This window comes from Scyliorhinus canicula, chromosome 5, assembly GCF_902713615.1.
Source record: "Scyliorhinus canicula chromosome 5, sScyCan1.1, whole genome shotgun sequence".
Lineage (NCBI taxonomy): Eukaryota > Metazoa > Chordata > Chondrichthyes > Carcharhiniformes > Scyliorhinidae > Scyliorhinus > Scyliorhinus canicula.
The window spans coordinates 101,057,527-101,084,111 of record NC_052150.1 but is presented as its reverse complement, the minus strand read 5'-3'; the positions used below and the strand labels follow the sequence as shown (position 1 = coordinate 101,084,111).

Here is a 26,585-nt window from a genome sequence, read left to right as displayed (position 1 = left end):
TTTTGGTCAGGCCAAATTGCTGCCGCAGTTGGTTCCAGGATTGGAGGGTGGCTGTCACCACTGGGCTGCTGGAGTGCTTTTTGGGTGGGGATGGGAGTGCTGCCATGGCGAGGGCCCGGAGGGAGGTCCCCATGCAGGAGGCCTCCTCCGCACGCACCCACTCGGCTTCTGGCTCCTGGATCCATCCCCTTACTCGCTCGGCTGTTGCCGGCCAGTGGTCGAATTGTAGATTCGGGAGAGCTAGCCCCCCCCTGGATTTTATTTTTTGTAGGACCTTCTTTAGGATCCTAGCATTTTTACCCCCCCCCCCCCCCATACGAACGCCATGATAAGTTTGTCCAGCACTTTGAAAAAGGCCTTGAGGATGTAGATCGGAATGGATCTAAACAGGAAGAGGAACCTGGGCAGTACGTTCATTTTGATCGTCTGGACTCTCCCCGCAAAGGGAGAGTGGGAGTGTGTTCCATCTTTGCAGGTCCTTTTTTACTTCCTCCGTCAGCCTGGTGAGGTTCCATTTGTGGATCCCTTTCCAGTCATGGGCTATTTGGATCCCCAGGTAGCGGAATTTATGTTGGGCTTGTTTGAATGGCAGCCCCTTTAGTGCTGCCCCCCCCCCCCCTTGCTGGTGTACTGGGAAGATCTCGCTTTTGCTCATGTTGAGTTTGTAGCCCGAGAAGGCTCCAAACTCTTTCAGGAGCGCGATGATTCCGTCCATGCTGCTTTGTGGGTCCGAGATGTAGAGGAGCAGATCATCTGCATAGAGTGAGACTCTGTGCTCTCTGCCTCCCCTTCGGATCCCCCTCCAATTTTTTGCTGCCCTGAGCGCGATTGCTAGCGGTTCGATTGCTAGTGCGAACAGCAGCGGGGACAGTGGGCATCCTTGTCTGGTGCCCCTGTGCAGCTGGAAGTGGGGGGGGGGGGGTCCTTCATGGAGGTAGGGGTCAGGAGGACTTGTGTGGGGCTCGAGGGACTAAAGTCAGGGGTCTTTCCTGGGATGGGCCTCGTTTTGCTGCTCTACTCATCTGCCGTTTTAAACCCTTCAGTCAGTATGTATGTAAAAATTGAAGTTTTCTCGTAATAAAGTGAAAATGCTCACATCTGAGTCACTAAAACCTTAAAAGGTCTGTGAGTATGAAAAGTTTAAAGGTCTCAGTGATGATGGTAAAAGTAGTCCCTTTAAAGTGGTGGACACCTTTAAAGTGGTTTTTGCAGAGTCAATTTCATTGCCCTTTAAAATTTAGAAGCCTGTGTGTATGCCTAGAAGGTTAAAAGCTTTGAACTGCATTGTTCACATTCAAGTTTTTTTTAATGAAGCTGCATCTTTGTTCTCAACTGCTTCCTAGAAAGAGCAGCTCTGAGGTCTGCCCCAGCATTTTTAGGTGTCCTGGCAGGGGAGGGGGCAGAAGAGGGGGAGGGGAGTGATGTCCATCTTACAGATTCACAATGTTCCTGGAGATCATCCTTATTCTGAGATGGTCCACCTTCCAGTCTCAGAATGTTCTTGCGGGTCCATCTTTGTTCTCAGGAGCTCCACTTTCTTTCTTCAATGGTGTGTCAGTGATGTTGAGCATTGTTTCAATTTGGCACCCGGATGTGATGATGGATTACATGTCATTGAGGCATAGCCCACCACGGATTCGTAATTAATGAGATTGCGGCCAGAAGATTTGCTGTCTATTCCCATCAGCATCTGGAAACTCTCCATGTTCCACAGCATTTAGTGGGGGTATTCCACCCTTAGATATGCTGGTGGGCTGAGAAGTGACAGATCATGCAGAAAAGTGTGCTGTGATTTACTTTTCATTGGAATACCATGGAGAGACCATGGGGGTGATTCTCCAGTCCGCTAGCCGTGGGTTCCTCAGCAGCGCGTTGTTCGCTGGAGAAGGGATTCTATACTTATACCTCTTGTCAAGGGGATTTCCCATTGTAGCCACTCCACATCGCTGGGAAACCTGTTGGTGGGGGCAAGCTTCTGGCTGGAAAAGTGAATTGATACAACTGGAGAATTTCGACGAGTATAAAATAAAGAATCCAATTCTGAAGGGGTTACAGGAATGAAGACATTTGGGGATGGATGTGCCCAAAGTCCAAGACCAGAGGGCACCAATTCAAGACGTGGCAAAGGAAGCACTGGCGACATGAGGAAAATCTCTATAATGCAGCATGGGATTAGGGTCTAGAACAGACTGCCTGAGAATGGAGGCAGATTCAATCAAGGCTTCTAAAATAAGTTTGGACAATTATTTGTAGAAAAATAGTTTTCAGGACCATGGGGAAAAGCCAGGGGTGTGGAATTAGGTATTTAATAATGTTCTCTGTCAGAGTAATAGCTGTTACTAAGATTGTGTAATTTTCTGAGTGAATAAATGTTTCACTGTTTTCTTCCTTTAGCGAATCCGAGGTCGAAAGGCCACTTTGGAGGAAATACAAATGGTTCACTCTGAATATCATTCACTGCTCTTTGGTACCAACCTCCTCAACAGGCAAAAGTCGGACACAAGGAAGCTGTTAGGTTTGTGTCGACATTTTCTGCTGACAGCAACTCATTCCATAACACTCATCAGTCAGCTTAAATTGCTCAACAAGAAGTGTGCAAATTGTTACCTGTCCCAAAATATTTATCCAAATTTAGGATTGTCTTTTATTAATTGTTGCTCTTTTGACCAGAGGTAGAAGTTATAGAGTAATGCGTGCCCATCCTGTTAAGGCTTTACCTCAAACTCAAAGATGCCCCTGTAGGTATCCAGAGTGATCCCAATGGAGGGTCTCAGGAAGGTTGGCAGTGAGATAGAATTTATCTGTGAGCTCAGGGCACCTGCCACCCACTCAAAAAAAAACCGGAACCTTTCATTCGTTCTTTTCTGAGAGAGCTCCAGCGGTCGTTTGAAGGGTTACTCTTTAAGCCACTGGGTCAAATGGACGGAGCATGCTTAAAAGAACCCCAACAGCCACATATCTCATGATCCTAAACTAGATGACAAGCACCAAGAGAATTGGGCGGTAAGTGACATGATGCCATTTTCTGGTCACATTGCTGCATTTAGACCAGGTAGAGTGGATGCAAATTGTCCCTTAAAAATATTGTGAAAATCTATACGCAAAGATATTTGCATTTTTATTATTTTTATGACTCTATCACTGTCATGGTACTGAAGTCAATGCATTAGACTCAGGTGTCTAATATGTTTCACTGCAGACTGAGAATAAATGTATTTTCACTTGTAATTCCTTCCTGGATGTATATTTACTCTTTTTTTTGGTGCAAGGGATGCAAAAAGCAGAGTGATTGAAGGAATACAAAGAAAAAAGGGGGAAATGATGCATAGCATGAGGAAATCTAGTTAAAAGGAAAAAAACCAACTTGTTTATTAATCACCTTCAGGGAAAAGAAGCTGCCACCCTGACCCGGTTTGGCCCATACATGACTCCAGTCCCACACGGTGTGATCGACTCTTAGTACCCTTAGGGCAACCAGTGATGGAGAACAAATGTTGTTTTGACTGCATTGTCCAAATTCTCTGAACAAATAGAAAGCTTTTGTTTGCATTCTGGTTAAGCAATAAGGAGTGAGAAAGGCAGATTTTATTTTTTAACTTTAGAAGCCGGGAAGAATGACCCGACCCAGGCATAAAGTGCAGGAAACTATCAAAGTTGAAAATTGTTCAGAAAAGATTATGGGCTGTGTTTTACGCACCCCCCTCCCCACACACACCTATCCACAGCCACCTGCAACCCACCCCCCCCCCCCCTCCCTCCCCCCCACCGCCTCCCCGCTGGCCATGGTGTTTTTAGTGGGGACAGAGGCAGCCCGCCATTGATTCGTGGCAGGAACTTCCAGCCCCACCACTGTTAATGGGTTTTCCCAATGTTCACACCATCCTCCGCCAGGGACGTACGGTGGGAGAGTGGGAAGGGGATGGGTGTTCGCCATGGTGGGACTGAAAAATCCTGCTGGCAGGAGCAGCTGGAAAATCCTGCCAAAGGTATCAATACTACATTAAATTAAATGACTTTCCGAAGCAATTGGGGATCATTTTAATTTCAGGAAACAGTGAGAATGGGCAATATTGGATCGACCAGTCATTAAACAGCTTGCCTAATTTTCCTGTTAATTGATTTCAATCAAAGGAAACTCAAATAGGAAGTCCAATGGGTGGCCAATCTGATACCACCCAATTTACACCATCAGCAACGGTACAAGTGATCCTTTCAAACTGTTACACATGAAAAATGTTAATAATGGTTGATGCTATTCAAACACTTTATTCAACGAAAATCACCCACATAGCCTACTAATTATTATTGCGGTGCAGGGTACTTGGATTCTGTGGATGTTCTTTCCTCCATTATGCCACCCACAATTGAACTGGAAAATAATCCTTAATGAGGCAAAGTCGGACTTCGGGGCAGACAGCAATGTTCCTATCAAGGTTTCTCGTGCCAGGATCACCAAGGAAAAGGTCATGGATTTCCGGATTCAAAGTGTTGAGCCTACTAAGCTGACACACACAAGAGGACAAAGTCTAGAAATAGCCCCTTGACCACCTCTATATGGGCCCCAAACATCTACCCTTTCAGACTATACTGATATCTAAAATAATTTCCTCGTCCCTCGCTGCGGGGTACCTCAGCACTCTCCATCTCTTCAGGTGCTGTAGTTCTTGCTGTGTTGGCTCAATTCTGGTGCTCGCAATACTGCCGTGAGCTCCCATTGAACATCTAACTAGTTTGTCTCAGGAGAATTGGCCTAAAGTGATGGTTTGAAGATCTGTCTTGTAGCTAATATGCCAATTAGAGGAAAGTCCATCTTAATGTTACCATAAGTCAGCATTTTCAGGCGAGGAAGAGAGAAAAAATTCATTTTAAATCCCCACGTAATGGGCATCTGTGAAATGAACGGAAAATATTCCACATTAGTTCAACCTTGAACATCTTGTGAGGTTATGCAGACTTGAATGTTTTCTGTACTCCGTGCTCTTCCACCAAGTTTCCTCTGTTTATGACATGGAACTTGGCTTCTAAAATCTAAAGAATGCAAATATGAACTAGCAATAATTAAGACTCTACTTACTTTTTCCCTTCTTCACCTAGGATTTGTCACGCAAAATTTCTTCACTGCTCTCCCCTGTGGGGGTCTTGGAGTAAGTATAACTTTTGTTGCAGTTCATTCTATATGTTAGTTTTTACAAAAACATTTCTGTGCACTGTATTAAGTCTTAGCCAGGCTTTCATTAAAGTCTGACAGCTGGAGAATTCCCCTAACTATTCTTAAGCAAAACACTGGTTGCTCAGTGAGTCACTGAAACAATGTTCTCGAATATTTAACCCCAGATGGAAAAGACATCACTTGTGCACCCTCTGTGTGACATTTGATGCTGTCTTTTCTCCTGCACTTTACAAATATCCTCCTACATTCAATCTTAAGGAGCCTAGCGAAACAGTGTTAACTCAAAAACATGTCATAAAGTCGTGCTTTCCTGAGGTTTTCCTCCCCTTTTAATAGAACTGAAGGCTGACCTCACCATTCACCAAACAGGAAGTGGCAGTCATTGCACTGATGATTTACAAACTAGTGGAAATATTTGTCTTGTGATATATCTTACAACAGCAATAAAAAGAAAGCTCTCAGTGACTCATCCTGAAGTAAAAGATATAAAACTCTTCTGGAATTTAAAATTTGACTTCCAGACTTTTTCCCCCGTCCCCCAAAAAACTACTAAGGACAATAAAGCAGTCAATGATAAGCTAGAGAGGGATATGCTGCGGGAAATATTACAAGCCCACAAGTATGTCTTGCATAATGACTGTCCTGTGTGGAGATGGGAGATATAACAAAATAAACATAAAAATGAATGGGAAGGCCATTAGATATTTTCTTGCAAACAACACATATTATGTTTAAGAATGTGCATCAGTAATTGCCACAAACCTCCTCAATTGTTCTGTGGCTTGAATGATTCACTATTGCCACTACTCTTGCAATTTACGACCTCTTCAACTCATGCCAATGCCTGTGGTTTTGAGTCCTATTAGTTGCTGGCCTGAATATTTGTGGAGTGATTATTGATGCCAAAAAATATAACTGCCCTAATTTCTAGATTAGAGGTTGCAAACTATACTGAAGCAGAGCCCATTGCATAATTTGAAGGGGCGAATACCTTTGCAAGCCTCTGCAGCTGCAAAACAATTTGTCCAAGCCTGTCTTTGAAAATAGGGCTAGAAGACAGAACATTTTTGCAACAGAGACACCCATTAATGACTCAATTCTTTAAAAATAAAGATTATGGCATGTGACAATATGGCAGAGGGAGGGGACTGGCTGAATTTCCCTTGTAGAGGATGGTCTGTACCTGATGGATTCAATGGCCTCTCTCTGTGCTGTAACTATTCTATGAGTTCATGTGAGTAAACCTAGTGAATGTTTGAAATACATGAGTGAGTCTCTCAGAATTTGGAAAGTGAATTGACAGGGCGAGAATCGTTACCTGGCGCTGATGGACCTAATGAATGTTTTGAACATTTTCCGTTTCAGTTTCATAGTTCCACATTTTCAGGTATTTCCTTGTTATTGGCGACCTCTATTTCAAAATAAATATCGAATAAAAGCCTCCACGGATGTGTCGATGTATTTAAACTAAAGAGAAAGCAGCATACAACTGATTCGACAGTTTGCATGTTAGCTGATCTTGGCAATAAAAGTATCAATTCTTTTCAATAATCTTAGCCTCTAATCTCCTTGATAGGTGCAAATAGTGCTGCAAAAAGGAACAAGCCAGATTTTACGACCATACTATCATCAGCTGCTCTGCTTCAAAAGCTTTTGCAGCGTTTGTTGTCATCTATAACTTGGACCTGAAACAATCCACAATTCTCTAGGCACGCTTAGCAAAATTGATAACAGACCTTTTTCTCCATTTGCACAGCGCAGAGTAGGCAATTCAAATCATCACCAATGGCAGCAAATATTATTTTTTGACAGGATCATAAAAGTATAAAAGGGCCGTGTTCATGACACTGGATGAGAAATGGGCTCTTAGGTTGGCTAGGGTTAATATATCTAGATTAGCTGGTGGCTGAGGGAATATGATGTTTGCAACCAGGATATGTTTTTATATAAGATGATTTTGTTCCTGATGCCCTGGAGAATACCCAGCACACACCAGTGAATACCAGTTGACTAGTATCATCTGAATTGGGGCAATCCACTGAAATTGTACCTAAAAGCTACAGGATGGTAAAATTGGTGGAGAAATAACACTGGATCTCTGTGACGACGGGATCATTAGAATTAATTTTAACATGAACTGAGTCATTCCTGTTGCATTCTGACAGTAATTCCCTTACTGAAACATTTGGCTCAGAAAGATACTAGATCCAATTCTAAATTATTAGTAGTAAATTTATCACAGAGATTAAAAGGAAAAGTTACAAAGATGTAGTCGATTTAACCGAAGTAATAGAACCTTGCACCCTCACCCTATACCAGTCATCTATCACTTTGAGAATCGGTATGTCATGGGACAGGGAAGCTGCAGCTCTGCATTATAATCTTTTCTGATAGCTGATTCCATTTCCTTTTATGAAATAAATGTTATGCAAGAATAGATGCAATGGATTCACTGTATGCTTGTCCCTGGACTTGTCAAGGAGCAAGTAAAGGGGCCATTGGGACCAATCATCTGAGGGTGTAGTACTCTGAAACACAGTTTTAAAAAAAACTAAAACACAGCACATCTTAACCTCATCAAAGAAATTTCCTGCAGAGAGCATTTCAAAAAAAATTCTAAAATTAATCAACAACCAATCTTGCTTCTTTACTGAACCATCTGCCTTGCAATGTGGGAGAAAACATTTTATGGTGAATTTAATGATCACATTTGACTTTGCATACCCGTTATTGCTAAATTCTTCCACAATAATATTGAAACATATCCATTTAAATGTCGAACATGACTCACATATGGACAGAATGATGCAATGTATTTGGACACTGAATTTCACATCAGGGGTCTGGGTTTGAATCAAGTCCAGAATGATAAGATGAAAGCTTCTTCCTGCCAGATGCAATACTTCTACGTAAAATACGTTTGCGTAGTCTCAGCCCAATTCTCAGTGAACTCACAGCACAAACCTATCTATAAGCTGACACTAATTATTGATAATCGCGCACTGCAGGGCCACAAGGATGTATGGTATAAGAATGGAAGGCTACTGGTGCAATGGGGATTGCTATTCTAAGATTGTGCTTAAAGAATATTATTGGACAGCATAGCGAAACTTGAGTATTGCTGAAAATAAAATTAGTTGAAGCTTTTTGTCAACGTAATTGACAGCTATTCACTGCTTCATGCCTCAGGGCAATATCTTGACCAATCAGAGTCAAGGTGCCTGGTTTAAATTTTCAAACACTGCTTGGCAGTTAACTGTCACCATTAGCTTGTGTGTTCTCCGTGGTAATGTCTTAACCAATCAGAATCCACTTGCCAACCAATCAGCTATGTCTTCACAAAATACAAAGTTGTTATTTCCTCTGACATTGGTATTCTTGCAATTGTCCTGATTTGTGCAAGATGAAAAGCTTCGATAAAATGTGTCTTTTCAGCATTACTTCAAAAAAATTATTTTTTTCCTTTTTATCTGTTAGGAAGGTGCTTAATACAGATACTGGATACCCAAAATAGAAGAAAATTTAATTTCCCATTTCCAACAATTTGAGGCTGAGAAGATGGGATTCAGGAAGCGGGTTTGTTTTCCGGTCCTGAACTCGATGGGAAGCAGACAAAAGTACCGACTTTGGTGCAGGCGAGTTGTTGATTGGTGAGGGGTTGGCAGTGGCAACCAGTTAGTGGTCAGAAGCATAGGAATGGAGGTGGGACACCGGGGAAGAGAGCCGCTTCTGGTCCAACCTGGCAACCATTGTTGTGGCTACCAGCTGTGCATGATGTTTTTAAAAATGTAACTTCTGAATCTTCAAATTGGCCAAGATAATGGAAAGCTGGAATCTGGGATTGAGAAGTGAAATGTTCATGTTCTTAAAACTTCATTTCTTCGGTTTAGATTTTCTGCAAAATTTCCACTTTTTCAATCAAATTTCATTCTCCACAATGCCCAACCCTGTTCCTAATATGCTGGAGTTGTTCTGTTTTACACAGCCCCTAATGGCTGTCCAACCCCAGGAAAACCGTGGTACCTTAGAAAATGAGAACTTAAAGAGCTTTAGAATTACCTAAATGTATGCAATTAGTGATATGGACAATCTCACCTTCTCATCATCCACTCCCCTCTCTCTGGCCTTCATGAAAATTGGTAGGTTGAGGACCAGAGGCAGGGTGTTGTGAAACATGACATTGGTGCCATTTTTTTCTCTTGCTCTTCTCCAATCCAACCCTGTCCCAGCAACCAGCATCCAGCCAAATTAGTTGTTTTTCCTGATTTAATTTGCAATCTCAATGCTGGGTTCAGTTCCAGATCGGGAATGTTGAAGTAGCTGTGGCAGGACATCAGTCGTCATCTCCCTGAAGACGATCAATTAGGAATCAGCCACCATGAGCTGTAGGAGCCCAATTGAGGATGTGAGATGACCAATCAGTGGGCCTGCAGTGCCTGGAAGCCTCACTGGGAGAGGAGGACAAAGCTGAGGCAGGAAGGCAAGCATGATGGCCTTTCAGTATGGAGGCACCTCAGTTGCCTGCAAGGATGTTAAGAAGTAAATAGGCCTGAAGCTGGTAGGGACATCTGGATAGACAGGAAACCACACTGCAGGAGCATTGATGGACAAGCCGGCAGCCAAGGCAGGGAGACCACTGTGGGAAAATACCACTGCCTATGCAAAATAGTCTCTAAATGGGATATTAATTGTCTGTCTGCCTGCGTGGAACGGGAAGCTGATGTTGGCATCCACCATGGAATTTCCCCAGATGTAAGAGTGTATCAGTGACATGGTACCGCCCTTTGTCCCTAACAATCCTGCCTCCAATCATGTCTTCACAGGGCAGGGAAAATTCAGCCCAGAGCATTGAGGAATCAAGAAAAAGCCCTCTGACTGTAAAATGTTGCATCTTTCTTCCACAAGCAGACTCAGTACACAGTAAATTCTCTGGCAATGCCCACCCAGTTACCTCAGCACTTCTACCCATTTAGACAAAATATTTTTAATTACAAGTCTAGACCAATTGAAAGCAGAAATATGTCACAATGTTTTGTGGTTTTTTCAAAGTGTACCGACAAGACTCTTGAAATGAAAAGTGAAGTTAACAGTGCAATCATCAGATGCAGTTGAGACTGTAAATTAAAGACATATGTTGACGAAAGGGTTAAGTTTTGCACACAGCACATTTCCTGGTTGTGCTCAAACAGTGTACAATTTAATAAATGCCTATATATAACACACCCACCCTCATTTAAATAAAATTAACTTAATAGGACGGTGTTGTTTCTTCTTTAATGGGGACTTACGACAGTTTTCAGCAACTGATCTCTGATAAAGGCTCCAATCAATTTTAGATGTATTTTTCAGGTATTATTGGGGTATAAGGGGCGAGATTCTCTGATCCTGAGGCTAAGTAATGACTCCGTCATAAACGTCGTCGAGAAACGCAACAGCGTCAACATGGTCTCAGGAGCAGAAATTCTGATCCCATACAGGAGGCCAGCACGGCACTGGAGCGACCCACGCCGCTCCAGCTGGCGATCCCGGTGTCAGATGGGCGCCGCGGGGTCCGCGCATGCGCAGTGGCACTGGCGCCAATGCGTGCATGCGCAGTGGGACCATTGCGATTGCCGTGCATGCACGGTGGCTCCCTTCTTCGCGCTGGCCCCGACACAACATGGCATAGGGTTACAGGGGTTGGCACGGAACAAAAGAGGCCCCCAGACCGAGAGGCCGGCCCACCGAACGGTAGGCCCCAGTCCGGGCCAGGCCACAGCGGCGCCCTCCTCCCGCCCGGGTTTAGACCCCCCCCCCCCCCCCTCCTCCCCCAACCAGGCTGCTCCCAGATTCATCCACGGCAAAAGTCCTGCCGGCGAAGAGCAGGTGTGGACAGCGTCGGTGGGACTCAGCTTTTTTAGCGTGGCCACTCAGCCCATCCTTGACCGAGAATCACCGCGGGGGCCCCATAGAGCGGCTGGCGCCACGCCGGCGCAAATGATGGCGGCTCTCCGCTCTCTGAGAATCGGCGGACCAGCGTCGGGGCGGCGTGGTGTGATTCGCGCCGGTCCCGCCGATTCTCTGGCCCGGCCCCGTGGTTAGAGAATCCTGCCCAAGGTGTTGCAGTGATGAATTGATCCTTGCATGCCAACGTCATATTTTGTCAGCCACTGGCTAATGTAGATACAGATGTAAAATGGGAGCAACAGAGACCAATTTCTATTCTAGGATTCCAAACTATTACTGAGCTGAGACATTTAATAATACTCAGATATCACCCTGAGGCCATCTCTGATTTGCTGTTCATAACTAAAATACTCAGGTGATACTGAAATCTTGTCATCATGCAGCACAGATGAGTATACATATTTTTTCTTTCTCTGTAAATTCATGGAGCCTAATAATATGGTGGCACAGTTGTTAGTACTGCTGTCTCACAACGCCAGGGAACCGGGTTCAATAACAACCTTTGATCCCTGTCTGTGTCGAGTTTGTACGTTCTTCCCGTGTCTGCGTGGGCCTCCTCCGGCTGCTCTTCTTTCCTCCAGTCTAAAGATGTGCAGGTTAGGTGGATTGGCCATGATAAATTGCCCCTTAGTGCCCAGGGATATGGGATTAGGTTATGGGGTTATGGGGATAGGGCGGAGTGGACATCGGTAAAGTGCCCTTTCGATGGGTCGTGCAGACTCAATGAGCCCTCCTTCTGCACTGTAGAGATTCTATGATTCTATGACTAAAATTGAAATACTTCATAAATTGTCTCAGTCAGCCAAACCCATTAGTCTTTGGCATCAAAAAGTCAAATACATTACTATTATTTCTTATTGACTATAAATAAACTGAAGGATTTTTACCGCTGAATACCCCTCTCTTACAAGTCATAATAATAAAATATATGTTTAACATAATCAGTGATTGTCTTATTCTGTTCATTTTTGAATGGTACTTCTTGAGAAAATAATATGTTTGTGCTTTAACTATAAGAGCACAAAATGGGAAGTTATGTTTTGTGTAACTAAAAAAGGGAGATAAAATCACACATTTAAAGAATGCTTCTAAAATCGCTGAGTATGCTTTCTGTTAGTATCTAATGTGATAAACATTCATTTGGTTTTCTTTTCAATTTCTTTGGCACTTGTATAACAGAGTCATGCACATACCACAGACCCCTGGCTCATATCAAACCACTACTGTGGCCTGTGTATAATAGTCTTGCAAAGTAAGCCAGATCCGGTCCATGCATGTGATGTTGTTTGTAATGAAGTCTAAACACAGAATGGCAGTGAGGCATGACAGGAATGTATTTCCATTGGACATGGCTGTGTATAAAAAAGCATAAGCAATCCGTGTCCAGAAGGTCCGTTCAGCTGGCCAAGAAGGAAGACTAATGTTATTGTACATTGGCTGTCATCCTGCCAGCCCTCCCTCACAGATTTGTTTCTCTTTGCTGTCTGTTTGCTCAGGTGGACAGTGACACCATTTGGAATGAGATGCACTCGTCCAGTGCTGCACGCATGGCCGTTGGCTGTGTCATTGAGATGGCTTCCAAAGTGGCCTCTGGAGAGCTAAAGGTGAGGTCCAGCAACGTTGTGTGTGGGAATTATTGAGGAAACAAGAGACCGAGAAAATTAACTTAAATAATAAGGCCTGCTCATTAGGAAATAATTGGTTGACTGAGAAACTGCTGATCTGAAGGATAACTGCCCACATGATTGTAATGCGCTGTGAAGTAGATCACTTGTATCATCACATTATTGTCCTCCTTCTGTTCTTTTCACTTCACTTTTCTTTGTACCAGTGTCTGATAAGCTTTATTTCCTGAAAATAAATGTTCACAGGAAAATAAATAATACAAGAACATAAATATTCCCTGTATAATGAGCCTGTGGTAAACCTGAGCTTGGTGAAAAGTTTTAAATTTATACGGCCTTAAAGACAGCACGGTGGCACAGTGGTTAGCACTGTTGCCTCACGGCACCGAGGTCCCAGGTTCGATCCCGGCTCTGGATCACTGTCCATGTGGAGTTTGCACATTCTCCCCGTGTTTGCGTGGGTTCTGCCCCCACAACCCAAAGATGTGCAGAGTAGGTGGATTGGCCATGTTAAATTGCCCCTTAATTGGAAAAAATGAATTGTGTACTCTTTAAAAAAAAATTTTTTTTAATTTATACTACCTTGGCCCAGCCCAAGGTTAGTCAGAATGGGATAGAATTTGTTTCTGCTTTTTGAACCAAGTTCTTTTACAGTTTATTACAATCCAAAGCAAAACATTTTAAAAATAGGTAGAGCATTAAACAGTGCACTGCCTCAAAATTAAAATCCTTCACACAGACAGTGTTCTTATACTGTGGATTTATTTAGTTGAATAAATGTGTGATAAGTTGGTCAGTTTTGGCTGGAAGTATATACTCTGTGAGGCTATATTTTGACAGTAAGGTCCCAGGTTATGAGCAGGAAATAAATGGATATTTTCTCTTTTTATAATGAATATTGCAGAGAGTTGTTTCAGGCTGGGGAGTACATTTAACACTATCGCAAACCTACAAAAATGAGAGTTGACATGTGAAAATGGGTTGAAAACTTTAAAAATTCCTGCCTTTTTATATGTCATCTGTTACATCCCCACCCCTTCATATCCCATAAATTAAAACAAACTGCCTGCTAAATGTTTAAACAATTCCATAGTAACCCCTGCTTCAACTCATAATAAAACTTTCGTTCCACTGTGCAATAAATCACTGGCAATTTTTTCAGGTGTGCTCTTTCCTGTTCTGGGAACGCCACATTGTAATTGCTCTCTAATTTCATAATTCATCCCATTGCACCCTCCCTTGCCTACTGCTTAAATTTAAAAATAGTTCTTGCCAGTCCAGCCCTCTATCCCAGTTAAATTAAAACACACTTGGCGGAGAGTGGGGTTGTTCTGCCTCCATGTTTGGTGGGCGGGAAAACTGCTGGGGGCAGGAATCCAACAGGAGTCCCTAAATGGCTATTACACTGACGGGATTTCCCGTTGGCATTTCCCCCCACCGGCCACCCCTACCCCCTGTCCACTCCAACAGTGTTGGGGGCAGTACCGGAGTGCAATGTCAGGGGACTTCCATTGGGACGGTTTGGGGTGGTGAGTTTCCTTGGCGGGAGAGGGAGTCCGACGTCCATGGGGGACCCTGTTTAAAAATAAATTCCAGTTGGGGCACCCATTAAAAATGGCTGACCGACTTGTCATGGACCGAGATGGCTGGCAGGGTGGGCTCTGCAGGATGTTGTCGGTCCCACCACTTATTTATTTTTCAAACTGATTGAACATTTGGCGGGAAAAGGCAGCTGGCGGGTTGCATCTGCTTTTCCCCCTGAGAAAACATTTTGAAATAAAATTCTGCCCTTTATTTTGGAACCATTTCCTCGGAACAGGCTACGTAACCTACAAATCACAGTTGCAAAACTTCTTGAGCTAACTCTTATTGTCACAGGTTATAGAGTCATTACAGTACAAAAAGAAGCAATTCGGTCCATCAAGTTCGTACCAGTTCTGTGGAGAGAAATCCATTCAGTCCCATTCCCCATAGCTACGCAAGTTAATGTCCCTCAAGTACCCATCAAATTTGAATCATTCCAGCAAAATCATAGGTGAGAAGGCCAAGGGTCATTACCACTCACTGCTTAAAAAGTTGTTCCTCACTTGCCCCCTGCAACTCTTTCCCTAAACCTTAAATATGTGTGCTCTAATCCATGCATCATCAGCTAATGGGAACATCTTTGGGCTGAATTGCCTGCCGTCAGTCGCAGACTTTCAAATGTGAGAATCCAGGGTAGGACAAAAAACGGGATTGACGCTGGCTGTTCCGATGCACTGGTCCCCTGCTGGTGTCAGGATGGAGATTCACATCCCGTGCCAGTGAGAGGGTGCAAATCGGCCTTAATAACCCATTTGCATCCTATTAGTGGGCCGGGCCCCATATTCTCCTGGCCTGTGTGAATCTCCGGTCTGCTTGGCCGGGAATCATGTGGGCGAGAATTGGTGCAGGTCTTGACACACGTGGCCCTGACGCAGTGGATCTCACAGTGAGGCAAGGTCATAACTCTTTAAGGGAGCTACCCCCAATGTCCGTTGGAGAGCCACCCTCCCACCCACCCACAATGCAAGAACTGCCCAATCCCACCCCCACCAGGCATTCTGCCCCCTCACCAGAGACACCCTAATTAGAGTGACCCCCATCAGAGACCCCTCATTAGAGAGATTCCCACCAGAGACCCCTAATCAAAAGGACCCCCACCAGAGACCTGCCAAAAGAATGATCCCTTCCTGGAAACTAGAGAACAGTCTAGACAGAGGCAGTCAAAAAAAATCATTGCTTTAAAACTCATCTGTGCAATACACCTGCTGGCTCACACACAGGAAGCAGTACCTGTCAATTCCTGGAAAGAGAAAACCAGTCAGCTGGGTTTAAACTTCCTCAGATCTGCTGTCTGCATTGTTTCATTCACTAATGGGGAATCTCTGATGGGCGTCTCACTATTAGGAGATATCTGCTTGGGGTCTTTCTAATTGGATGAGTCTTTGTTGGGGGTCTCTCTCATTGGGGGGTCCCTGCTGGGGGTCTCTCTAATTATGGGGTATCTGGTGGTGTCTGTGGGGTAATTGGACTGCGGGGTGGCGGATGGCAGGTCAGGTCCACGCACGGCCGGCACCATGTTGTATGGCGCAACCGTTTCAGGTTTTCAGCCGTGCGTGTGTGTGGCCAGGGACCCAGCCATTCTCCAGCCGTTTTTGGCATGGGAGCTGGGAGTTTTATCTGGCACCGCTGCTAGCCCCCACCGGTCCTGGAATCGGTGAGGGTTTCACGCAGATTTTTTGGTTGTAAAAGACCACACATGCTCCACTGGCGTCAGCACTTAGCTACTGAAATGGAGAATCCAGCCCATAGTCTCCCAAATAATTAGGATATCGGCGTCGAGCAATGGAGAACCCCTCCCCTGCCTCTTGCCTTTATCTACCATATCTGAACCAGCTGCCATAATCTTGTAGACCGCCGACAAATCTTGCTTCAATTTGCTTCGCTCCAAGTAAAACATTCCCACCTTCTCCAGCATAACCATGTAGCTATATCAATGGAACTATTTCAAGTCTTCACTGCACCTTCTCAAGGATCTTCACATCCATTCTAAAGTGTGGTGACCGGAACTGGATGTAATGTTCTAGTTGTGACATTGCTAGAGCTTTATAAAGGTTCAGCATAGTGTCCCTATTTTTCTACTCAGTCGATCATATTTTAATCAGGAGTAATTTAAAAATGGCAGACGTGATCCGAGTCTGGGCTTTAAGTCTCCATTCCCAGCCCTCCAATTTCCCTCATGCGGAATAATGCTGGAGGTAGTAAGTCTGCTTTCCCAACCTGACTGGTTCCATTGCAAGGATAAGCATCCCCTACCTCCTCTCTCTGTAATTTTTGTAGAGTTGGCTAGCTTCTGGACAATTACTGGTTCACAGCATTTCAGAGGAGTCATGAAGCACAGTTAGGATTTGGAGCATTTTGAAAGGTAATATGCCCCTTCCATTCAAACTCAGTGCCAACTTATACCCCCCGCTCACTCCCATTGCCATGGGGGTCCGCCTTATGGATCTCAGCCAAGCCTCATTATGTATCCTTAGCTGAGAGCCCAGAGTTTTAAAAGGATTAACTCTGTTTACATGATAGGCGAGCAGTGTTGGCCTTGCTTGATCAATAACCCGGCGGGGCGGGGGGTCCCGGCGTACTTGAGTGGCAATCACCACTCCGGCATCGGGCCTCCCCAAAGGTGCGGAATTCTCCGCACCTTTAAGGGCTAGTCCCACGCCGGAGTGGCTCCCTCTCCACCGACAGGCGCCAACGGCTTTTGGCACCACGCCTACCGGCATCAGGGCTGGCCGAAAGGCCTTCGACGGTCGGCGTGCGTCCGCGCATGCGCCGGAGCGTTAGCGGCCGCTGACGTCACCACCGGCGCATGTGCGGTGGAGGGGGTCTCTTCCACCTCCGCCATGGTGGAGGCCGTGGCGGCGGTGGAAGAAAAAGGGTGCCCCCACAGCACAGGCCTGCCCGCCGATCGGTGGGCCCCGATCGCGGGCCAGGCCACTGTGGGGGCACCCCCCGGGGTCCGATCGCCCCACGCCCCCCCCCCCCAGGACCCCGGGGCCCGCTCGCGCCGCCTGCTCCCACTGGCACCAGAGGTGGTTTAAACCAAGTCGGCGGGAGAGGCCTGACAGCGGCTGGACTTCAGCCCATCCTGGCCAGAGAATCGCCGCGGGGGGCCCGCCGACCGGCGGGGCGCGATTCCCGACCCCGCCGATTCCCTGGTGGCGGAGAATTCCGGCCACGGTGGGGGCAGGATTTACGCTGGCCCCGGGCGATTCCCCGACCCTGCAGGGGGTCGGAGAATTCCGCCCCTGATGAAGTTAGTAAGTTACTTTTTTCTGTGATCTCTATGAAAGGCCATGGTGAGTAGATGAGGAATATAAGTTGACATGGGTGTATATAGGGCCGTAGAGGTGGGTGGGGGCATGAGTTGGCTTTGTGTTGGCATGCAACAGCCATGGGGAATGGGGAAGGCGATGTAAGCAGTGAGTGCTGGAGGACCAAAGATGAATCAAAACAACTAGGAGAAAGTCCCAGAGTGCCTAAGTGAGTCATTTAATCAGCCCACCTTGAAACCCAGCTGTCCCAGTGGCAGACTCCAATCTGTGCTCTGGGGCAGCAGGCCTGATTCCATCCCACATCAGCCTCCCAGGACTGAAAATAATGAATAAAATAAATTTCCCACTTCCAGCTACCTACCTACCATGGAAGCAGAAATCCAATCCAATATCTCTATTTATGAAGCCCAAAGTTCCATATGTTTTCTAAATAATCTCTCAATGTGCTGGCATAGATTCATACCCCCCTCCCCATCGTACTGAACTAAAATATCAATGGAGAACAGCACCAGCTGCCAGCAATCATTTAATGGTCATTCACAGGCTGGAGGCAGAACTTCTGCCCCTCTGGATAAGGAACAGAAACAAAACATACTGGACAATGGCAGCAGGTCTGACAGAATCTGTGGACAGAGAAGGGACTTAAAGTTTAGAGTCTCGCTGAAATCCCGCCTCAGAGAACAGGCAGCCAATCAGGGCCAGCACATTTCCAGTAACGACGGTGCCACCAGCAGTAGTGTTGTAATATGCCTTTAAGAGAAAGCAGCATGATATCACTAGAAGGGAAACGTGTCATGTGGCCCAGTCTTACTTTCACTTTTGCTTTGAGCAGAGCACATACACAGCTCTGATGTCTTCAAGCTTTATAACTAAGTATAACTGCTCTCATGTGCTTAGTCTCAATAAATGAAACCACAATGTGATCACCCAATTCCTAATGCCCAATTCATGCCTTTTGTCTTGTACAGTAAATGAGCCCACAATATTATATCATGATAATAACACGAGATGGTGATCAGCACTTGTCAGATTGTACACTTGTAGTGTTATGGGTCAAGGTTTAGAGAACCCCAAAGTGTGTCATGGAGTTCACCTGACCGACAACTTTTAATAGATTGTGGTATGGGGGAGCACACAGCCCAGGTGTGGTACTGCAGAAATGGAAAAGTATTTTTTTAAAAGAAACAATGTTTATTCTATGAACTCAAGTTAACCTTTCTAAAACAAACAGTGAACATATTAGCAACCAGTAAATCAAATATGCCCCCCAAAGACTACAACACTAAGTAACCCTATAAACTGCCTTTTAACATCCAAAAGACTCAATAAACCTTCAAACAGGAGCACATTAGGTTTACATTCAATACTGAGACCTTTTACAATTCTGAATTCACCAAATGATTAAGAGATAGTCCTTCATGGCAGAAATTAACAGTACAGCTGCTTTGTCTGACTTCAGCTGCAACACACTGCAAAACGAAACCAAAAAGACACAGACACACCCAAGCTTTTCTCAAAGTGAAACTATAAAGCAGAACCAGAGCTCAGCTCCACCCACACTCTGACATCACTGCAGTAAAATGAGCAGCCAAACATTTCTTAAAGCGACATTCTCATGACAGTAGTAGTCAGATTAAGTAGAGGTACAAATTGGTGAACGATGCCAGATCATGGTACATGGAACAAGATGATCTTCTACATTTTGGTCAGTCCAAAATAAAGTCGCAGCAGTGGAGAAAGCTAAAAACACAGCGTGCTACCTGCAAAGCTTTAAAGACACAGCACCAAGTTAGCACTGAAATGAAGAGTTAATAAGCAGATAGATTCCTTGTGGTGAGATTGCTGCACATAGCCTGTCAATTCGTGAGTGGGACAATGCATTAAGAGGACCAGCACCAGTGGGTTAGCTCAGTCAGGAAAGGTGAGTGATCAGAGTGTGAGCTGGATCAATAGTCAGCGAGGGAGCGTCAATCAAAACAAAATCATAAAAACCGGGCAAGAGAAGGTTGCCATTATAATGGGCAGCTTTTGGAGTTGCTGAACAATAAATTGAATAAAAAACAAAGACACATTTAGTCCGTGGTGCATTCCTGACACAACTCACCTTCGTGGGTGGAGAAGTCCCAAGAGCTAATGACAATTTGCACCACATTCAGGGGAGGCTGTTTGAATGACAGCCTCCCAGTATATCTGTTAGCCAAAATCTTTTTCAAGCTCACATGGACTGCTTTACATGTAGGGCGCGATCTTCTGGCCTCGTTATGCATGCATTCGCTCAAACGAAACAAGGCCGGTAAATAGCGGGAGAGGCTAAAACAAGATCCGCGCCATGTGCCAAACTGTTTGTAATGCAACCGGCCCACAAAATGTTTACACAGAGGGTGGTAAATTGGTAAATATATGGAATGCGCTGCCTGAGGAGGTGGTGGGAGCAGATATGATAGTGGCATTTATGAGACATCCAGAGAAATATATGAATAGGGTGGGAGTGGAAGGATACAGACTCTGTAAGTACAGGCGGTTTTAGTTTAGGCAGGTACCATGGTCGGCACAGGCTTGCAGGGCAGAAGGGCCTGTTCCTGTGCTGTATTGTACTTTGTTCTTTGTTCCTGTCAGGAGAAATCTGGATTTCGTCGTAGTGTGGCGAGAAATCAATTATCACCACTTAAGCACCATTTCCGTACAATTAACGAGAATCACCCATTATCCTACAGCCTCCCGTCAATCAGCGGCCTCCCCAGCAAGTGCTCATGCTGGTGCCGATTAGTACTCCTTTTGAAAAATATGAACCTGGTGGACCGGCTTCTGTGGGGAGCTCAGGAGTGAGCAGCCATCTTTACTCACCGACAAGGCCCAGAGTGTACAGGTGCCGCGAGTCATTTGAACAAATGATGGACAGAGTGTGCCGCAGGAGGCCCCGCCTCAGCAAGAAGACGGTGCGATGCCTGTGCCTTATCCCCGCAGACTTGGCACCACCTGGAAGAGGAGGACACCCGCTCCCGGTGGCCGTCAAGGTCACTGCAGCCCTGAACTTTTACGCCACGCAATCATTCCAGGGCTCGAGCGGGAACCTGTGTGGCATCTCAAAGGCCAATGCCCACAGGAGCATCTGGCAGGTCACGAATGCCCTGTAAGCCTAGGCGGAAGACTACATCGTCTTTGACCTGGACCAGGTTCAGCAAGATGCACGGGCAGCAGGATTTTCCGCCATCACCGGGATGCCCCAGGTTCAGAGTGTCATAGATACCACGCATGTTGTCCTGCGCTCACCGGACTACTTTGAGGTGCCCTATGTTAAGAGAAAGGGGTTCTAGTCCCTCAACATACAGCTTGTGTGCGACCACCAGATGAAGATCATGCACGTGTGTGCATGCTTCCCAGGGAATGTGCGCAACAGCTACATCACTGGACAGTCGGTCATCCCTTCCCCCTTTGAGGACCACCCCAGGATGGGCTGCTGGCTCTTGGGGGATAAGGGGTACCCGCTGAGGACCTGGCTAATGATGCCAGGATGGAGGCCCAGTATAAGGAGGCTCATGTGGCCACCCATGCTGTCACTGAGTGATGCATCGGACTCTTACAGATGTGTTCAAATGCTTAGACAGCTCCGGTGGTGCCCTGCAGTACACCGCCTGGTGGGTCACCCGTTTTGTTGTGGTCTGCTGTGTCCTCCACAATTTGACACAGCAGCGGGGCAACAAGCTAGAGGTTGGTGACGAGGAATGTGTGGCCACCACCGAGGAAGAGGAGGAGGAGGAGGATGATGAGGAGGCGCCGGACAAGCAGCGGCTGGAGGGCGAGGCCGGGAAGGAACCTTAGGCCCAGCCGGAGGCTACAGAATAGATAGCAGCGGTAATGGTCTAGCAAGCCTGGAGGGCCAGGAAGATCCTCATACTCGCCCGCTTCATCTGGGACATGACCTGGTCCGTTATCACAACCCTTTCCCACCCCCAACCTATTTCCCACCCTCCCAGCATCTGTGTCACATCACTCCAGGGTGCTGGGACTGTGTCGGCCGTATCAGCGGGTCACTGTCAAGGGCAGGGGGTTGATGATAAGCCGCAGAGAGCTGAGCGCCAGTCTCAATCTCAATCTCCTTAGTCTATGTCAGATTCTGCCCCCTGCCTGTCTGCTGAGTGCTCGATCACACCCATCACCTGCATGCGGTGATGCATTGCGGAAGAAAGTGACAGAGGCTTCCTACTGGTTGTGCACAAGGGTGTTTACTGTTCAGTACAGGTCCCCATTCTCACAGTGGTGCCGTCACCACCCCTCTGCTCCCTCCACCCTCCACACTGTGCCCTCAGTGAGCCTCAACGTGCCTGGCACAAAGACTTCAGAATATGAGGGATCTGTATTCGTGTGGCACAAGATGAATGGCTTTCACAAAGACTGATGGAGATGGAAGGGGAAAGGCTTGCACCTGGGGGATGGGTTGCAAAGAGACTCATGGGGGTGGGGGAAGGGCCATGGTGTTGTCAGCAGTAGAGAAGGAATGTGAGAGCTGTTTGAAAGACAATCATGTCCCCTGGTCTGGGGGAAACTAGTCATTAAAGGCAGTGCTGGGGCTTTGTGGGTCACGTAGTCCTGCTCCAGGAAGAGACAAGGCCTGTGTGCTCAACTGGGATAAGGCACAGCTTACTGTTCAGAGTGTGGTCATGGTCTTATTGTCCCTGGCCATAGTCTTGTCTGCCTTATTACTGGGCTGCAGATGGAATGGTCAGGGTTAGGGGAGGCCTCTACAATCTGCAAAGGGAGAAAGCAAGAGAGGGTGTTCAGACCTATTTTGGGGGAAGTCTCCTCAACATGTGTCTGGGCTCGCAGCCTTGAGATGGGGAGGAGTGAGGTTCACTGTGGGCATGGGCACATCAACAGTTGTGGGTTCAGGTGGGAGAGTTGGTACATTCACAACCTTTGGTATGGGATCCAGGATTACGGGGGAAGGCTGGAGAATAATGGGAGGGATCTCCACCTGCACAATGTGGAGTTCCAGGAAGATTGGCGGGACACGAGGGAGAGTCAAAGCTGGTTTTGATATAAAATTTCAGCACTATCTTCTTGCCAACACCAAGCTGTGGTGCAATAACAAATTGAAAGTGGAAAAGGATCTGAATGGGAGGAGTCAGAGTGAGAGGAGCTCAGGGCTGCACTCAGGGGCCCATTTCAAATGGCAGCCTCAACCTGCTTCAACTCAAGACATTGGAATAAAGTCAGAGTTGATAGAAAAGAGGAAGATTTCTTTGAGAAGGTTCCATTGGAGCCATTGCCTTTTTTGTTTTTCAATGGGGGACTGTATGAATTATTGACTTGACAATGCAGCCGCTCCATTTGAATTTCAACAAAGAGGTAAATGGGAATTCATTAGCTCAGTTAGCTATACGGCTGGTTCGTGATGTGGAGCGACACCAACAGAGTGGGCTCAATTCCCGTACTGGCTGAGGTTGATCATGGGAGGCCCCTCCTTCTCAACCTTGTCCCTCACCTGAGGTATGGTGACCATCAGGTTAAATTACCACCAGTCAACTCTCTCTTAAAAGGGGAGAGCAGCCTATGGTCCTCAGGGTCTATGGCGACTTTCATGAGACTTCAAATGACCGCAAGCATATAGGAATCGCATTTGCTACATATCTGCCAGATCATCAGTGAAACCCTGAAATGCTCTTTATCAATTGGTATGGATCACTGGCTAAAGGGAATCCAATCATTGCTGAAGTCCAAATTAAGGTTGATCAGCAAAAATGATAATAGATTGCAGGAGTTCTTATGTTAGGGTCACATATTTCAGAATGTGTCCAATGCTTTCACAGGTTCTGTGGGATTGAGAAGTAAAGTGTCGGGGTTGGCATCGTGGGCACATCTATATTTGTGTGCGCACCTCAACTGTAAGGCTGTATCAGTGAGAAGCTATTCAAGCAGACGCAGCATTGGGCATTGTCTGTCTGCTTGCGAGTGCGAATCGACTATATTTGACCAGTGTTCATTAATCTCCTGAATCTATCATCCCCCATGGAGTAAGACGATTAAATAAAGGAGTTTTTGGTCAATGCTGTCCTCTTGACGGCATTGGTCCGACTGTGGGAATGGGAAAAGAGTCCGGTACCACCTAGTCCAGCTTCGGGAAGAGGTCCAGTCTGAGGTCTCTGGGCCAGGAGAGCCCCAGCAACAACCTGAAGATCAGAAGGTTAGATTCTAACTGGTGAGGCCAGTCGAGCGACCAAGGGTCTACTGAAGAAGACGTTCCTATCTGGGGATGAGCGACAGACAATCCAACACCCGTTTATGATTGTCAAGAGAGGTGGTAGATCACAGCTGGGGAAAAATACCTTCCTGTCTACTCTATCTCTGCCCCTTATAATTTTATACATCTCAATCATGTCCCCTTCTCAGTCTCCTCTGCTCCAAGGAAAATAATCTAAGTCTATCCAATTTCTCTTCATAACTAAAACTCTCCAGCCCAGGCAACATCTTGGACCCTTTCCAGTGCTATCACATCTCTCCTATAATGTGGATTTTGGAACTGCATGGAATACTCTAGCTGTGGTCTAACCAATGTTTTACACAGTTCCAGCATAATCACCCTGCCACCCTGCTCTTAAACTCTATGCCTCAGCTAATAAAGGCAAGTGAACCATGTGCCTCCTTAACCTCTGTATCCACCTGCTCTGTACCATAAGGGACCACTGCACATGCACACCAAAGTTCCTCTGAGTTTGGTGCTTCCCAGTGTCCTGCCGTTTATCACATATTCCCTTGTCTTGCCCAAGTGCATCACTTCACACTTATCTGGATTGAATTCCATTTGCCGCTGATCAGCCCATCTGTCCAGCCCGTCTATATCCTCTTGTAATCAAAGGCAATCCTCCTCGCTATTTGTGAACTATCTCAGGCTCCCTAGAGTACAGGGTACAATCGATTGCACACATGTGGCATTGAGAGCTCCATGGCAGTAGCCCGATGTTCATTAACAAGAAAAGATTCCACTCCATCTTCTGAAGCACAATATGCACTGTTGTGCCCGGTACCCTGAACGTTGCCGAGGTTCATACATCCTGAGTTGATCCCTTGTGCCTCAGATATTTGAAGGGCCTCTGCAGGACTGGCTATTTGGGTATAAGGTGCACCCACTCAAACGGTGGCTCATGGCATCAGTGTGGCATCCTCTGAGTCATTCGGAGAAGAGGTACAGCAAGGCATATAAGGCCCATCACTGGGCAGATCATTGGCATCCTGAAAATGCACTTTCAGTGCTTGGACTGCTCAGGTGGGCCTGTGCCCACAGAGGGTGTCTGTATTATCTTGGTCTTGTGTGCCCTTCATAACCTAATCCTTGCCAGAAGGAAACATTGAAGAGACTGAGAGCCCCTCAGATGCTGGAAGGTCTGGAATCAGAATTGGGAGAAGGGAGTCAGCTTCCACATGAGGATGACCTCAAAGAAGCACAATGTGAAGGCAGCGCAACGCAGCCATATTCCTTCTATCCCTTACTGCCATGCCAGTGGACAAAATGTTCTCTGGAACCAATGACATCGAGAGCAATTTGAGCATTCAGCCTTGCAACTTCAATACTCATGATTCACTGGGTTCTATTCATTGGAAAGGTTAATGGCGTACTTCCATTGCTGCACTCTTGTAAGAATAACACAACAGCACAAATTTTGCGTCAAAAGATTTGATGCTCTAGTGGCCACCTTTATGAAAGAATTTTGCAGGCACTTCAGTAAAATGTTTGACACATCTCTAACACAGGGGTAGAGTAACTATCATGAGTCACCTATACATCACATATTTGAGGTTCACCAAGAGAGGTGAACACCGAGTGGGAGCATAGGAGGGCACATAGATGCACTTGCACAATGCTTTCAAATGATGACACCATTCTCACGAGCAGCAAATTTATTTACAAAGGTGCACAGCAATTGAACATCTGTGACCCAGAGTGATTTCAGAGCTTCTGAATTTTTCTAACACCCACGTTGTCTTGGTGGATCCCAACATCCAGAGCAGCGGATGCGGCAACCTTCTGACTGGCACACCCTGTTGTCTTTGATGGCTTTGTTTGGTGTCCTCCAGAGGGTTGAGAGCTGGAGGCCCCTGGTGTACATGTGGGGCAGGTGCACCCTCCTCGACCTGTAGAGTTGGAGGTGAAGGAATCACAGGCTGTGCTCCTCCGGGTCTCAAGCAGCTGGTCCTTTTTCCTGTTGGTGCTTAAGGGCCACTGCCTGACTCAATGTGGAAAAGAGGCATATGGAGGGAGGTGAAGGTTCCCGCCCTTCTCTTCCTAGCCACTGATGGATCCCTTCAATGCCTATAGTGATAGTGCATGTCTGAGCTCAAATCTGCAAATATCTGCTTGGATCAAGGTTTCCAAGGTGGGCGCCACTCTTCCCATAGAGACCTTGACACAATCGAATGTTGGAGTCACAATATTAAACAGAACGTGGACGGACTCCTTCATTGTTTTCTGTTGTCTATCGACCGCGTCTTACAACTCTAGCTGATTTTCCATCGCCTATTGTTGCATCTCCTGCATGCATATGTGACCTGGTCTTTTCTGGGCTCATTATCAGACTCGAATTCAATTGACCTCCAGCAGTTCTCCAAGTGTCAGGGACCTGAACTGTCACTGCCTTCGACTGCTGTGGATACTTGTCTGTGAGTTCCCCGGAATCTGACCCCAAGCCTACTCTATAACTAGGACCCACTGGGGTGTATGTTTCTGAGCTGGTGGAGGTTGCATATGAATCCGGTGACAAGGTCTTCTTTGAATTTCTCCTCAGCTTCCTCAACTGAGGTGGCCTGAGGGCCGGGCATATCATAGAAATTACAGTGGAGAAGGAGGCTATTCGGTGCATCGAGTCTGCACTCTCCCCTATGAATGTCGGTACACCCATTCTTGAACACGGATATTACATTTGCCATTTTCCAATCCTCTGGCACCTTCCCGGTACCTAGGAAAGATGGGAAGGTTACGGCAAGCCTTCCACAATT

At 46.2% G+C, this 26,585-nt stretch overlaps 1 protein-coding gene and 1 long non-coding RNA gene across 2 annotated transcripts in view; one reads left to right on the top strand and one right to left on the bottom strand.

Annotated features, from left to right (window-relative positions):
* LOC119966162 (histone deacetylase 9-like) overlaps positions 1-26,585 on the top strand; it is a 1,160,486-nt gene that overhangs the window by 915,221 nt on the left and 218,680 nt on the right. The window contains exons 17-19 of the mRNA XM_038797463.1: positions 2,395-2,515; positions 5,095-5,144; positions 12,613-12,720. Of these exons, the coding sequence (XP_038653391.1) occupies positions 2,395-2,515; positions 5,095-5,144; positions 12,613-12,720 (279 nt within the window). The remainder of the gene's footprint in view (positions 1-2,394; positions 2,516-5,094; positions 5,145-12,612; positions 12,721-26,585) is intronic.
* Positions 4,023-5,453, bottom strand: LOC119966163. Its single transcript, XR_005460689.1, has 2 exons — positions 5,075-5,453; positions 4,023-4,888 (listed from the first exon to the last, which is right to left on the bottom strand). It is a non-coding gene; the product is annotated as an uncharacterized LOC119966163 (long non-coding RNA).